Raw genomic sequence first — 15,610 nt, 5'->3', positions numbered from 1 at the left:
CCATTCTTAGCAGCGCTCCTGCCCTTCACCACACACTTGAGTAAGAATCAGGAAACCACTCCGGGTGTTCCTTCAGATTCTTGCAAGGAGTTGGAACTCACTCCATCCCTCTCAAATACTTTTTTTTTTCTTCCACTTTTCATTGTGTCCCTGGCTACTGGTTGTACCAGGCTGCCTCTTCGGAAATTTCACATTTTCTTTTAATCACATTTCTTCAGGAATTTGGCAAAACCAGTGTTGTATTGTGTTTGGGCTCCTTCCAGTTTCAACTGAATTTCCACACACAGGTGTGTGCAAGTGTCGCTGCGAAGTAACTGGGAGAGCTAGAGACCTGGCCTGGCGTCCTCTGCTAGGCTTGGTGTAATCACAGTGGGGCATGGGAGCGGTCAGGAACTGGCTGGCACCTGTCCGCCATGCCCAGGGCTGGCGGGTTTTGGTCCTTTGGCACACTGAGCTACTTTGACCAAGGCTTCTCCTCAGTATTCCAGTTTCCTTGGGGTGGGCGGCAGAACTGGAACAAGGGTTTCCAGGGCTGTCTAGGAGCTGGCAGGCACTAAACTGGAGACCAGCCTCCGTGAAGAAGGGCAGCGGATGGACCCAACATCCATCGAATTCAGGCTCGCACACCGCCTGCCCCACTCGCTCCTATATGGCGCTGGCCCTTCACTTTCGGCGTCCCGGGGCGCCTCTGCTCCGCCCAGGAGGTGCATGTGGGACCTTTTCCACCACTTCCCCGTCCGCCGGGAGAGGGAGCCGGCGGGCCGGCCTCGCACCAGCCGCAGGCAGAGGAGGCGCGGAGCCCGCGCGGGCCCGCCCGCCCTGCAGCCGCTCGGCCCCGAATGGCAGAGCCGCGCTCGGACCATCGGCATCGCCTCACGTCGCCCCGCCCCGCGCCGCCCTCCCATTGGCTGCCTGCCGCTCCTCGGGACCCGCGCCTCGGGGGCCCCCGGCAGTGGCCCGGACCTCGCGGCCGCCGGAGCGGGGTTGGAGGTGAACGGCCCGGAGTAACCCCGGACGTAGTCACCTCATGGGGCTAGCCCGCTGAGGTGGGGGCGGGGCGGGGGCGGGGCCGGCCGCAAGCCCCGCCCCTTCCCCGTGTGCCCGGCTGGCCTGGTGCTGCTGCGCGCCTGTCAGCCATCGCCGGAGCCGCCGGCGTCTCCTCCCGCCCAGCAACGCCTCCTCGCAGGGGCCCCGGGACCGCCGGACGTGAGGTGAGGGCCGCCCTAGAATCCGTGACCGGGGGACCTGGAGAAGCTGGGGCTCGGGAAGGGACGGCGGCAGGCAGAGGGGACACCTCCCAGCCTCCGCCGCACGCGGCCCGGACTCCATCCTGTCCAGACGCGGGGCTTGGCAGCCTAACCCTGGCCGCAGCTCCGGAGTCTTGAGGTCGCCTCCCAGCAGCCGTGGAGAGATCGGGGCTCTCGGGGGGGGTGGGATCTCCCTCGGGACTGGGAGGCGTATAGCCCTGGGCCGCAGGGAAGGGACTGGCATGTCTCTGCCTGGCGCTCTCCCTCCCGCAGCCCCATGGGCGTCCCTCCCGACGCCTCTCCCATCCAGCCTTGGGCTGGGGAGAAGAGCAAGGCCACGTGGGAGTGGGTGCTGCTAAGGGTTCTCTCGGCTTCCATTCAAAGTCTTCTTCCTCTCTTACAGAGTGAGGTGTGGGGTGCAGAGAGTCGGCGTCTCTAGCTCTCGCTGGGTCTTTGTGTGGTGGTGAGAACCAGGGCCAGGCGGGTTATCCCCAGCCAGTTCTTGCTGCCGGGATTTTAGGTTTTCTGTGAGAGGCATAGTATAAGTACTTACCTGCTGTTGCTCTCCGCCCTTCCGCTGGCCACACTGATCAGAGGAATCCCTTGGAGCAGAGGAAGGCGATGTGGCTAATGATTCCAGAGGGAAAATGTTCATTGAAGGGGCCCTGCCTGGGTTAGGGCCATTTGGAGATGGACAAATAAATGGACAATTCAACTTTCAAAACCAGGGACTTGATTTAAGAACTTGTGGGTTTTGTTAGAAACATACACGGGGGAACTATTTTAAATTCAGATATTAGTATTTGTCTTGTGATTTAAGTGTAAGACTGAAATCCAGAGCCCCTAGAACTTCCTGATTCAAGCAGTGCTACAGTAAATTTATGGAGTAAACCTAATCTTGTGGTCTTGTGAAAGTTGGTGTTCTTTGCTTTCATCCTGCCCCTCCCCCTCTCCAGTTATGCAGTTATTTCTTGGGTTAGGGTTTTCTTCTCCCCGTGGGCAGCACTGCTCTGGTTTGTTTGTACTTGGGAATGCCTTGGATGCCCGTGGGGAGGATTTCTGGGCTGTCTGTGGAGCAGGCACTTTTCAGGAAGGTATTGTTGTCTAATAGAGCAGGGCAGGATCACAGTGGCAGTGTCCTGGCAGGTACCTGTTTGCTACACAGTGGCAAGTCTCTTCCCACTTGCTTTACCTAAATCTTCACCTCTACATGCTTAATGCATGACAGAAAGGCCCCCGTCATGTCGGAGTCATCAACAGACATTGTAAGGTGGGTATAGGAAGGATTTCCGAGGTGCGCTGCTCTTGTAGGAAGTTAGGTGTGTTTATCTGTGTAGACATGTTTTGCTTTACCAGTGTAGGATGGAAATAAGCATAAGATTAAATTGTAAAATGAAAGGTTAGAAAGGGGTGGCCTTTCGCTAAATGAATTTTTAATTAAAGCCATGATTAGGTAATGTCTTAGGCCTGGCCTTGTGAGAACCAGCTTCTGAGAACTGCCTCCCCAGGTGCTGGCTTCTCTCAAGAGCCAAGGACAGGTTCAGGTGTAGCACACGAAATAACAGTCGACAGTATTCCTATCTAGCTATTTGAAAGGCAGGCAGAGAGAAAGGGAAAGATACAGAGAGCGATATCTTACATCTGTTGGCAAATTCCCCAAATGCCTGTAAAAATCAGGGCTTAGGGCCCGGCTTGGTCCTCACCTTGTATGCTCTGGGATCCCATATGATTCAGGGAGGTGGTTCGAATCCAGCTCCCTGATTGTGGCCTGGGAAAGCAGTTGAGGACGGCTCAAAGCCTTGGGAGCCTGCAGCTGCATGGGAAACCCAGAAGAGGCTCCAGTCGATGCAGTTGCTTGGGGAGTGAATCAATGGACGGAAGCTCTTTGTCTGTCTCTCCTCCTCTCTGTATATCTGATTTTGCAATAAAAATAAATCTTTAAAAAAAATCAGAATCAGAGCTTAGATCAGCCTGAAGCCGGAAGCCCAGAGCTCTATCCAAGTCTTCATTTGGGTGGCCAGAACCTAAACACTGGAGCCATCATGTGCTGCCTACCAGGTGCATATCAGGAAACTGGATGGAAGGTATGAAGTAGCTGGGACTCTAACCAGGCATCCTGTGTGGCCGCAATGGCCAGAGCTGAGCTGATCTGAAGCCAGGAGCCAGGAGCCTCTTCTGAGTCTCCCTCATGGGTGCAGGGTCCCAAATCTTGGGCCATTCTCGATTGCTTTTCCAGACCACAGCAGGGAGCTGGATGGGAAGCGGGGTTGCCAGGATTAGAACCTGTGCCCATATGGGATCCCAGCACATGCAAGGCCAGGACTTCCGTGTGGGGCCCTATCTTGCTCTTTTCTTTTCTTTCTTATTTATTTGAAAGTCCAAGTTAGAGAAAGAAAGAGAGATCTTCTGTCTCCTGGTTCACTCCCCACAGAAATATGTTGGCCATGGTTGGGCAAGGCTGAAACCAAAAACTTCATTTGGGTTGCTCATGTGGGTGGTCAAGGTCCCAAAAACTTGGACAAATTTCTGCCACTTTTTTTTATGCCATTAGCAGGGAGCTGGATTGGAAATTGAACAGCTCTAACATGAAACAGTGCCCATGTGGGGTTTTGGTGTTGCTGGCAATGACTATTAGCTGGCTGTGCCACAGTACCAGTCCTAGTATTTTCCTTCCAATCATTAGCTAGATATATACATACATACATACATGTACATATAATGTACATACATATATTAGCTCATCACACAAATTGATTTAACAGATTGGCACTAGAGCTTTTTATTAAAAAATATTTTTTCCTTTTTTGGGCTAATATCCTAATAGTTTTGGTTGAGAAAAGAAAATTTAAAAAAAAGATTTATTTTATTTTCATTACAAAGTCAGATATACAGAGAAGAGGGGAGACAGAGAGGAAGATCTTCTGTCCGATGATTCACTCCCCAAGTGACTGAATGGCCGGTGCTGTGCCGATCCGAAGCCAGGAGCCAGGAGCTTCTTCAGGGTCTCCCACGCGGGTACAGGGTCCCAAGGATTTGGGCTTTCCTCGACTGCTTTCCCAGGCCACAAGCAGGGAGCTGGATGGGAAGTGGAGCTGCCGGGATCAGAACCGGCGCCCATATGGGATCCCGGGGCACGTTCAAGGTGAGGATTTTTAGCCGCTAGACCACGGCGCCGGGCCCGAGAAAAGAAATTTTTTAATATTGGAGAATAACATTTTGTAATTTAGGATTTACAGTTGTGGGCAAGGAAAAGAGAATCTTTTTGCAGTTGGGAAGAAGCTGTTGTATTATTATCTAACCTGTTCATGAAGGTTAATAATTATAGGAGTTATGTATCAAACATCTTTCCAAACCCATAAAACAGATTATGAAAAATGAATAAACACAGAAGCCTTATAGGGTGGAAAAATTCCTATTGAGGTGACCCCACCTTTTTAAATTAAGGATTTATTTATTTATTTATTTGAAACACAGAATCACAGAGAGGAGGAGAGGTAGAGAGAGATCTGGCATTAACTGGTTCACTCCTCAAATGGCCCCAATGGCTGGGGTTGGATCAGGCTGACCAGGAGCCTGGAGCTTCATCCAGATCTCTCACCTGGGTACAAGTTCCACTGTTTTCCCAGGCACAGTTAGCAGGGAGATGGATCCAAAGTAGAGTAGCTGGTTCTTCAACTAGAACCCATATAGGATGCCAGTGTCCACAGTAAGAGGCTTAACATGTTCATGCCATAGTGCTGATCCTTGGTGTCACTGATTTTTACAGGAAAAAAATTGTTGATTTTTCACTTTTTAAAAAAGATTTATTTATTTTTATTGGAAAGTCAGATAAACAGAGAGGAGGAGATACAGAGAGGAAGATCTTCTGCCTGCTGATTCACTCCCCATGTAGCCACAGCGGCTGGAGCTGAGTCGATCCAACACCAGGAGCCAGGAGCTTCTTCTGGGTCTCCCACTCGGGTGCAGGGTCCCAAAGCTCTGGGCCGTCCTCGACTGCTTTGCCAGGCCACAAGCAGGGAGCTGGATGGGAAGCAGGGCTGCTGGGGTTAGAACTGGCGCCCATACGGGATCCTGGAGCATGCAATATAAGGACTTTCGTTGGTAGGCTACTGCACTGGGCTTGACATTGGGAATTTTAATTGCATGGACATATTAGATGCAACGTGGCCAGGCCAGATAGAATAAACTTGTATAAATAATGTTCTTTTTTGAGTTGATCCGAAACCAGGATCCAGAAGCTCCTTCTGGGTCTTCCACGTGAGTGCTTGGTCCCAAGACTTCTTGGGCCGTCCTCTCCTGCTTGCCCGGACTACAAACAGGGAGCTGGAAGGGAAGTGGAACAGTCGGGATTAGAATTGGCACTCATATGGGATCCTGGAGCGTGCAAGGTGAGGACTCTAACTGCGAGGCTAGCTCGCAGGGAGTGAAATTGGTTAGTTTTTAGGTTTGTTAAGAAAAATGCTAGTATATTAGCACCATCTTTTTCTTATTTATTTATTCATCTGTTTGTTTATTTCTGAAAGGTAGAGTTACAGAGAAAGTAGACAGTGAGAGATATCTTTCATCCGCTGGTTCACCCCCTGCGCCCCAAATGGCCTCAGTGACCAGAGCTGAGCTGGTCTAAAGCTGAGAGTCAAGAGCTTCCTTCAGGTCTCCTACATGGGTGTAAGGTCCCAAGGACTTGTGCCGTCTTCCACTGCTTTCCCAGGCCATAAGCAGGGAGCTGGATGGGAAGTGGAGCCGCCAGTTGAAGCAGCAGCTCGGCTAGTGTTACGTGAATTTGTGGGTATTTGGTCCAACCTGGTCTAGCCGGCATCCTGTTCTGGCCATCAGTCATGACAGTGTGGGCTGTGGACCGCCCCTGCCTGGTCCACCCCCAGACCCAGCTCCCATGTGCCAACGGGTATTGCAGCCCAGCCTGGTCTGGCCTGCTTAAGCTTGCTCCTAGCTAGGTGGGTTCCTGGCAGGTGAATTCTGTGTTCCAGTAACTTGGCCCATCAGCATCCGCAGCTGTTTCTGAAAGCTGGTGAGTGCTGCAGTCCCACAGAGTGGAGCCAACAGTTATCCTACAAAATCTGCCCATGGATCTGATTATCTCGCGTTTTAGTGGGTGCTGTGGCCCAGCCTGATGTGGTCTACCACCTGCTCAGACACTTACGGGTGGGTGCTATGGCACAGCCCATCCAGGCATGTCCCCTAGCCCCAGCTTTTGCAGGTGCTAGTGGGCTACAGGTCTCCCACTCTGCCTTACTTAGACATGCTGTCCAGTTTCCTCCCTCTAAACCACTCAGTTTCAGCTCCCTTGTCTACGTGCAAGTGCAATGGCCTGGTCCATGGCAGAACCAGACCTCATTCCTTTGCTGTCAAACGTTCCCTCCACCGCTCCCACTCCAGTGTATCCCCAGGATCCTTCCCTGGGTAATCTGCAGTCCTGTAACCTGGAGGCTTGTGTGGGTGTCCTAGTCTGCAGTTCCCTGTCTTCTCTTATTAAAAACAAACAAACCAACGACCAGCAGCAATCTTGCTGGCATACTGGTATAGTTAACACAAATTTGGCATTAACCAGGCCCAGAATGCCTGCCAGCTAGCTAGCTATTGGTAGAGAGAAAAATCTTCCATCTGCTGGTTCACTCCCCAAGTGGCTATAATGGCTGGAGCTGAGTAGATCTGAAGCCAGGAACCAAGAGCATCTTCCAGGTCTCCCACATGGGTTTAGGATCCCAAGGACTTGGACTATTCTCTACTGCTTTTCCAGGCTATAAGCAATGAGCTGGAAGGGAAGTGGAACAGCTGGGACACAAACCTGCATCCATATGGGATGCTGGCACTTGAAGGTAGAAGATTAACCTGTTGATTCATTGCACTGGCCCTATTTCCCTCTTTCTTAGTAACTGTTTTAAATAAACAAGATAAGAATTCACAATGATTTTTATAAAATATTCTTTTAAAAATATTTTTATTTGATTTGATTTGTGTAGTACCTTAGTTCTTTAAGGGTAATAATGACAGTCCATTAGGCTTTTTTTAGACAATAATTTTAGTCTTACAGAAAATCTGCCCAGGTAGCACATAGAGTTCTTGCATACCTTTGACCAAGTTTTACCTAGTGTTAGTATTTTACATAGCTACAGTACCTTTGTCAAAACAAACAAACAAAAATTAGCACAATTAACATAATACCATTAACTAAACTATGGACTTTATTTAGATCATTGGTTTTTTTTTTATTATTGTGATGCTTTTCAGTTCCAGTATCTAATCAGGATACCACATTGCATTTAGAAGTCATGTCTCCTAAAAAAAAAAAAAAAAAAAAAAAGAAAAAAGAAAAGAAAAAGAAAAGACATGTCTCTTTAGTTTTCCCCGATCTGTGATAGCGCCATAGATTTTCCAGTTTTCCAGGGTCTTCAATAGGCTTAAAAAATATTCTACAGATATTTATATATTTCTGTGTATACATTTATATATTTTATGCTTAAAACATATTTAAAACATGAAATATTTTAAAGAATATGTTATAGCAAGTCCCTCAGTTCGAATTTGTTTGATACTTTCTCCTGGTTCTCCTAGGGTTATGGGTTTTGATGGAGTTTACCATGGAGTTGGAGTTGCTCCTCCTTCCTCTGTTTTCCCACTCCTCTAGCCTTTTTTTTTCCCCCTTAACTAATGTTTATTTATTGAGAGAGGCGGGGAGATGAGAGCTCCCAAGTATCTGCAACAGCTGAGCTGGACCAGGGTTGAAATCAGGAGCCAGGAACTCAATCTGGATCTTTCGTGTGAGTGGCAAGAAACCCAGTTACTGGCTGCTCCCTTAGCAGCAGGATGGCATCAGGAGCTTTTAGACGCAGGCCTGGAACCCAGCACACTAACATGGGATGTGAGTGGTTTTTGTTTTTGTTCTTTTAGTACTAATGTTTATTTTATTTAGCTCAGAACAGAGTGACAGAGTGGAGAGAGAGACCAAGAGATCTTTCCCCTGCTGCTGCTGCTTTTCCTAATTGGCTGCAGTGTCCAGGACTGTACCAGGCTGAAGCCAGCAGCTTGGAACTCCCATCTGGTTTCCCATGTGGCTGGCAGAAGCTCACGTATTTGGGCCATTTTGCACTTCCTTCCCAGGTACATTAGCAGGAAACTGGGTTCGAAGAAGATGGGACTCAAACAAGTGCTGTAATTTGGGAATGCTAGCTCGTTGTACCATAGTGTTTCCCTTGGATGCAGGCGTTCTAACCAGGTCTTAATTTCTTGGCTAAACACCTATCCCTGTTATTATGATTGATTTTTTTCATGTTGGAGATTTTTCTCAGGCAGGTAATATTCCTTAGGTGTCTGCTTATATTTAAAAGGGGAATTGGAAATCTAATTAGAGATTAGGAAAATGCTGAGTGGGCTTGTTGACGACTTCACTGGTTGAGCAACTGAACTAGGGAACTTTGGTGTTAACTTGAGGTTTTTCTTTCTTGAGCTGGTCAGGTTCTGTAAAGGTGGATCCCAATCTCCCTCCTGGAAGGTGAAGACTATAGAGATGCTTTACTCAATATGCTTATTTGCTTTGTCCACTTCCATTAATGCACTCTTCTCTTTACCGTTGCTGATATCCACCAGTCTAGAAACCCTCTGTTGTCACCCTCCCCGGAGCATAAGCTTTCAGTGTTTGTAAAAAGTATTTTTTTTTAATTTATTTTTATTTATTTCAAATGCAGAGAGAGATCTTCCATCTGCTGTTTTATTCCCGATAGCTACAGTGGCTGAGGCTGGGCCAAGCCAGTCAGAAGCTGTTTTTAAGATTTATTTTTTCTTTGGAAGGCAAAGTTACAGAGAGGAAAATAGAGATCTCCCATTGGGTGGTTCAGTTCCCAAATGGTCACAATGGTCAGAGCTGAGCTGGTCCAAAGCTGGGAGCCAGGAAGGCACATGGGTCGTCTTGTGCTGCTTTCCAAGGCCATTGGCAAAGAGTGCATAAGCCAAGTTGGTAACTGGTGTCCCGAAGGGATGCCTGCGCAGATGTAGCCTGCTGTATAGACTATAATACCAGCCTCCCCACACCCAGCCTAGCCCCACCAGGTGCTTCTTCAGGTCTGCTGTGTGGGTGCAGAGGCCAAGCGCTTGGGCTACATTTTGCTGCTTTCCTGAGCACGTTAACAAGGAACTGGATTGGAAGTAGGTAAACTAGGACTCATACTGGCTACCTGGTGCCTATATGGGATGTCACTGTTGCAAGTGGTGGCTTAATCCAGTACTCCACTGTGCTGGCCCCAAACTGTCAGTCTTATCAAGATGATAGAATAGCAGGTACCCAATTTCAATACTTGGGAAGAAAATCTAATGATCTGAGGCTTCTGAGACAAAATTTCAACTAATTTTCCCTTTTTATTTTTAGACTTTAATTGAAAGAAAGACAGAGGCACCCTAACAGACCTCTTATCTTCTAGTTAACTGCCCAAATACCTGACACAGTTGGGGTTGGATCCAGGCTGAAGGCAGGAGCGTAGGACTCTGTGTTTCTAATATGGGTGGCAGGGGTTCAGATACTTGAGCTGTCACCTATTATCTTACAGTGTGCATATTAGCAGGAAGCTGAAGTGGAAAGTAGAGCTGGCAGCTCAACCCAGGCGTTCTAATCCAGGAAGTGGGCCTCCCAAGCAGAAACGTCACCACTTCTCCACATGCCTGCCCGGGGTTCCTAGTTTTGACTACAGCTCTGCTGAGCTTCTGATTATGTGATGCAAGCTACCTTTTCCCCTTTCTCACTAATATTAGATGGGACTTCTCTGTCTCTTCTTTGTGTAAATATGCTTTTCCAATAAAAACAGATAAATCTTTTTTTTTTTTTTTTAAGAAATTCTGGCTTACTCAATTGCTTCATTCCTGTATTTCTTTCTCTATTCTTGACCTGTGATTTTCAAGCCTGGACTTGCCTTACTGCGGAACAGAAACTCAGGCTCCTTTGACCTCTAGTGGCGCTTCTAATTCAGTAGATGTAGGGATGGTGTTTAGGCTTGTGAATTTTCATGCAGCTCTAAGTTCTTTTTCATATACACACAAGGCTAAGATTTTCTGCCCATGACATATTTAAGTTTGAGGGCTTAGCAGGACATGCCGGGTAGTAGCTAAAGACGCTTAGGTCGCTTAGAGTTTAGAGAATTTGTATAATAGGCGCTCTGTCCTCTCCCTGACTTCTAACCTTTGTGGTGGGTCACTATAACACTTGGAAGCATCATCAGAGCCTAAATGAATTGCAAAGAACCTATTGGTTCTCTTCTCGGTACCATCTCATGTTTGATGCAATATTGGAAATGATAAAGGCTAGAAAGAATTCATCAGGTATACAATTGGAAAAGTCACCTTGGGGAATGGTAGTCTTAAACCATTATTCAATAATTACTTAAATAATAATAAAGTCCTCAGATTTGTAATGGTTTTAATTTATAGAATTAAATTACTAAACTTTATGCTTCAGGTTAAATTAAGATTTGACCAAGAAAAAATAGGATATTTTAAATATTATTAATTTTACACTTTGCTGAGCAAAACAGGAATTGATGAAAATTTGATTAAAAAAACCTTCAAGTGTCTTTCTTTCTCTCTTTAGTTCTTTTTGGAGGCGGATATCTGCTCTGGCAGTAAGAATTTTAAGAGGTCAGTTGATAAATAATGTTCCTTCCTGGTTACAGAGTGGAAAAAAATGTGTTCATGTACTCAAATATTGAACTGTGGGCTTTCATGTTTAGAGTTATCTCTGGGAAAAGATCGTGGGCAACGAAAGGGTGGGTAACCAGCAGTGACCAGAGTCCAGCGCTGGTGGAGTTTCCCCACCCTCCTCCATTCAAGGCTAGAATCCGTGGAACTGGGGCAGGCTGGGGAGCAGCTTCTAGAGTGTCTGGACAAGTTCTCAGTGATTTTCCAGACACAGCCTCTCTGCCCCGTTAGCGTACGGGCTTGAGGCTGGGCACCCCATTCCATACAGTTGCTGCCTGTGGCGCAGCCTCCAAGGCCGCTTGCCCAAATCTGCTTCCTATCTATGCAGCTCTTCACAGAAGGCTGCATTCACATTCGCTGCCAGGAAAGAAAAACTTGAGGCTGACCTTATTGAGTCTTTCATTTAATAACATGGGGACCATGTTTTGTTAATTAATGCTTGGGTTTTTTTTTTTTCTCCTGCGGAATCAAAGAATCATCTCTTTTTGGTGTGCTCCTCTGATTTCAGTGAGACAGTAACCTAGGGTCTCAGGCGACAAAGGCAGCCATTATCTTTTATGTTAATTGGGATGTATTTTTTTTTTTTGCAAGATCTATTATTTTTAAATTCCAATTGCTCACTGCTCTAAAATGTAAAAGGAATTAGCTGTTTTACCTTTTTGTGTTCTTCAGAGTCAGTGTGTTAGAACTTTTCATCCCTCCTTTTGCTTTTTCTCTTGGTCTCCTGCTTTTTCTCCCCTCCACCCCACCTCCTAACCCCCTCCTTTTTAAATTGGAAAGTTGGATATACAGGGAGGAGAGACAGAGGGGAAGATCTTCTGTCCACTGATTCACTCCCCAAGTAGTCACAACGGCCAGAGCTGTGAAGATCCGAAGCCAGGAGACAGGACCCTCCTCCAGGTCTCCCACTTGGGTGCAGGATCCCAAGGCTTTGGGCCGTCCTTGACTACTTTCCCAGGCTACAAGCAGGGAGCTGGATGGCAAGCGGGGCTGCCAGGATTAGAACCAGTGTCCATATGGGATCCTGGTGCTTAGAAGGCGAGGACTTTAGCCACTAGGCTACTGTGCCCGGCCCCACCGTTTCCGTTTTCAATATTGAGATTTTTTTTTTTTAGGGTTCTATAATGAACCTCTTCATAAAATTTAGACACATTCAATTTTTTAGAAAAACCTAATAGCGCAAGGGAAAAATGCATACTAAATTTAGATATCAGTTTTTTTCTGTTGCATGATACTTTAAATTAAAAAAAGGAGAGACAGAAGGGCCTTTTATATTCTGGTCCCTCCTCAGATGCTTCAATAACTTGATCTGGGCCAGTCCAAAGCCAGCAGCTAGAAATTTCTTCCCGGTCTCACATATGGGTGCAGGAGGCCAAGTACTTTGGGTATCCCCTACTGGTTTTCCAGACACATTAGCAGATAGCTAGATCAGAAGTGGAGTAACTGGGACTCAAACTGGTTCCTTCAGGCAGCAGCTTTATCAGCTACGCCATGGTGCCAGCCCTGCACTTTAAAAATGTCTTTAAAATGTTTATTGGAACAGCAGAGAGAGGGCGAGAGCAAGATACAAAGAGTGCAGGCTGCCATCTTCTTGGTCACTCCTCAAGTGCCCCCAGCAGCTGGGGTTGAGCTATCCTGAAGCTAGACGTTAATTCAGTCCATGGCTCTCACATGAGTGATGGAAACCCAATTACTTGAGCCATTATTTGCTGCCTCCCAGGGTTTGTATTTGTAGGAAATTAGAATTAGGAAAAGATTGGAAAATGGTACTTAGTACCTGAACCAAGGTATTTTGATGTGGGACACAGGCAGCTTAACCTAAGGCCAAATGCCTGCTCTCTGGAATTATTTTCTAAATTAAACCTATTGGTGAGGGGTAGCCATTTGTCATAGCTGATCAAGATGATGTTTAAGTCAACCATATGTCAGTTTGGAGTGCCTGGGTTTTAATCTTAGCTTTGCTTCATTTCCCAGTCCTTACTGATGCTCCGAAAAAAAAGCAGATGGCATAAGTACTGAGTCCCTGCCACCAACATGACAGGCTCGGATGGAATTCCAGGCTTTGGCTTCCAGCAGGCTCAGCCTTGGCTTTAGCCATTATTTGGGAAATGAACCAGCAGATGGAAGATCTCTCTCCTTCTCGTCTTTGTGCCTTTCAAAATTACAGATTTTAAATTTGGTGGTAGATTAACTTTCTCGCTATATCAACCCGAACACATTACAGCCCAAAGTGCACATTTTTGGGTGAATTTTTAAAATATGTAACCTAAGAATATCAAGAGGACACGTAAAAATTTCTTTTTAATTAAAAAAAAAAACAATTGGACTTGCTTTTATGTACTTACATAAAATTCATAGCTCTTGAAGATATAGTGTTTAAAGCCAAATGAGCGTTATGTTGTTCCTTCTAAACACCATCTTTCAAACTAGTACCACATTCCCCAGACCCTTCCTCCTCATACGAGCAGCCAGAATTGCAGTCACAGTAAGCAGGTTCCCCCTACCACAAGGATTTTTTTGTGGAGCACAGCTTTCTCTTGGACATCACCACATTGACAAAGAGAGTTATAATTTTTTCCAGAAAAGATTTCTTTTGGGGCGAAGAGGAAGTGTTTTTCATTTTTAGGCCCAATTCGCATGCTGTGGGTTTTTCCCCCTGAGAGAGGCTGAGGAAGCTCGCTAGTGTCAGGCTCCGCCCTCGCCTGCAAGTGTCAGCTGTGCTTCAGTAGGATCCGCGCGATTGTCCTCAGGTGTTGGTAGTTCTCTGTCTTCAGCTTTTCTCGCTCACTCTTCTTTCTCTCTGCAGCTCTGAGAGCTCATTTTGAAGGAACGATGGAGGAAACATCTCCCATGGCCAAGCCTCTGGAGCTCAACCAGCACTCCCGTTTCATAATCGGCTCTGTGTCAGAAGACAACTCTGAAGATGAGATCAGCAACCTGGTGAAGCTGGACCTGCTGGAGGAGAAGGAGGGCTCTCTGTCCCCAGCATCCGTCAGCTCAGATACGCTCTCTGACCTAGGGGTCAGCAGCCTGCAGGATGGCTTGGCCTTGCACATGAGGTAAGAGAGAGAAACGTGATAGTTAGCTTATTTCTCCCTGTCTCATGAACTTTGCTGCTTCTGTTCTGGAATGAACTGGATTCTCTGTCCCCTTCCTACATCACTGGACTAAAAGCTTCGATGAGGAAGTGGGAAGTGATGTATTTGGCATGCTTTAGAGCTGTGTTTTCCTGAATGTTCTCAACTTTTTTTTTCCCATCCCTGCTCTCCACCCAGTCTCCTTAGCAAGGGGTTTTAGTCTGCACTGCTTTGACTAACATTGTTGTAACTGTCTTGATGATTGATGGGAATTCTGCAGGGGTAGGCAAATTTGTAGTAATTTTTCTGTGAATTGCCTGCTCACAGCAGGAAGTTACAGTCTGTTTCTAGCAGGGCTTAGTCTCAATAAAGGATTATGGCTTGAACAAAGGATTGTTACAGAGCTGTCCTTTTTCTCTAGAAACACAATTCGCTGTACTTCAGAGTGTAAGTGAATCGTAACACTGTTTTGTTTATTTGCATTTGATTATACAGCCAAAGTATAAAATATCATCCTTTGGTCATTTACTTCCTAGGTTTCTGAACCAGTGGCTCTTGGTTCTCATTGCTCATTGGTCTCACTTGGGATAGACTTCAGAAGCCTCATCTGAGATTCTTATGTATTTGGTGTTGGTTTCACTTAGAACTGAGGCTTTAAAAACACACACACAAGCCAACAAAACTATCCAGGTGATGTTAATGTACAGCCAGGGTTGAGATTACAGGGTTGGTCTCAATAAACATTCGTTAGGATGGCTATGGCTGTTGGTATTTGTGGACTGTAACATTATTCAGCTCCTTTTTGTACACTCAAGATTCTGACTTGAGTAAAACTCTACACTGGATGTGACTGGATGTGACTGTTGCGCTTTATTGTTAATTCTGTAGTTGGGAGTCTTGACTTCTGAGAGATGACCTAGGTAATAATGCTGCTGATGACATTTAGCCATGTGGAGGTCAAAAGAGTAGAGCGAATTAATTATGTCTTAACAGAATCCTGGAATTGCAGTAAACCAGGGAGGGAGGGAAGCCTCAGGGTTTTTGTTTTACTAGATAAGAAGACTGAGGCCTAATGCGGGGAAATAAGTTGTCTAATGCTGGATAGTGAAAAATTCAAATAGATATCCTGATTCCATCTCTGTGACTGTTTTACCCTTACTTTCCTGGCCAAACAGGTGTCTTTTTTTTTTTTTTTTTTTTTTTTTAAGATTTATTCATTTTATTACAGTCAGAAATACACAGAGAGGAGAGACAGAGAGGAAGATCTTCCGTCCGATGATTCACTCCCCAAGTGAGCTGCAACGGGCCGGTAGGCGCTGATCCGAAGCCGGGAACCTGGAACCTCTTCCGGGTCTCCCACGCGGGTGCAGTGTCCCAATGCCTTGGGCCGTCCTCAACTGCTTTCCCAGGCCACAAGCAGGGAGCCGGATGGGAAGTGGAGCTGCCGGGATTAGAACCGGCGCCCATATGGGATCCCGGGGCGCGTTAAAGGCGAGGACTTTAGCCGCTAGGCCATGCCGCCGGGCCCCAAACAGGTGTCTTAATTATACAACTAGTTGAGAAGAAAAAATTGGTCTCATGGAATAGATG

At 46.6% G+C, this 15,610-nt stretch overlaps 1 protein-coding gene across 1 annotated transcript in view; it reads left to right on the top strand.

Annotated features, from left to right (window-relative positions):
• The first annotated feature begins 2,426 nt into the window (after window positions 1–2,426).
• Window positions 2,427–15,610, top strand: part of ACACA (acetyl-CoA carboxylase alpha) — a 236,484-nt gene continuing 223,300 nt past the window's right edge. Inside the window, exons 1-3 of the mRNA XM_058675532.1 lie at window positions 2,427–2,517; window positions 10,837–10,883; window positions 13,750–14,002. Of these exons, the coding sequence (XP_058531515.1) occupies window positions 2,465–2,517; window positions 10,837–10,883; window positions 13,750–14,002 (353 nt within the window). The 5' untranslated portion in view covers window positions 2,427–2,464. The remainder of the gene's footprint in view (window positions 2,518–10,836; window positions 10,884–13,749; window positions 14,003–15,610) is intronic.

This window comes from Ochotona princeps, chromosome 17 (assembly GCF_030435755.1).
Source record: "Ochotona princeps isolate mOchPri1 chromosome 17, mOchPri1.hap1, whole genome shotgun sequence".
In the NCBI taxonomy this organism is placed as follows: Eukaryota; Metazoa; Chordata; class Mammalia; order Lagomorpha; family Ochotonidae; genus Ochotona; species Ochotona princeps.
Note: the sequence above shows the minus strand (reverse complement) of the source record. Positions and strands in the feature narration are given on the sequence as shown.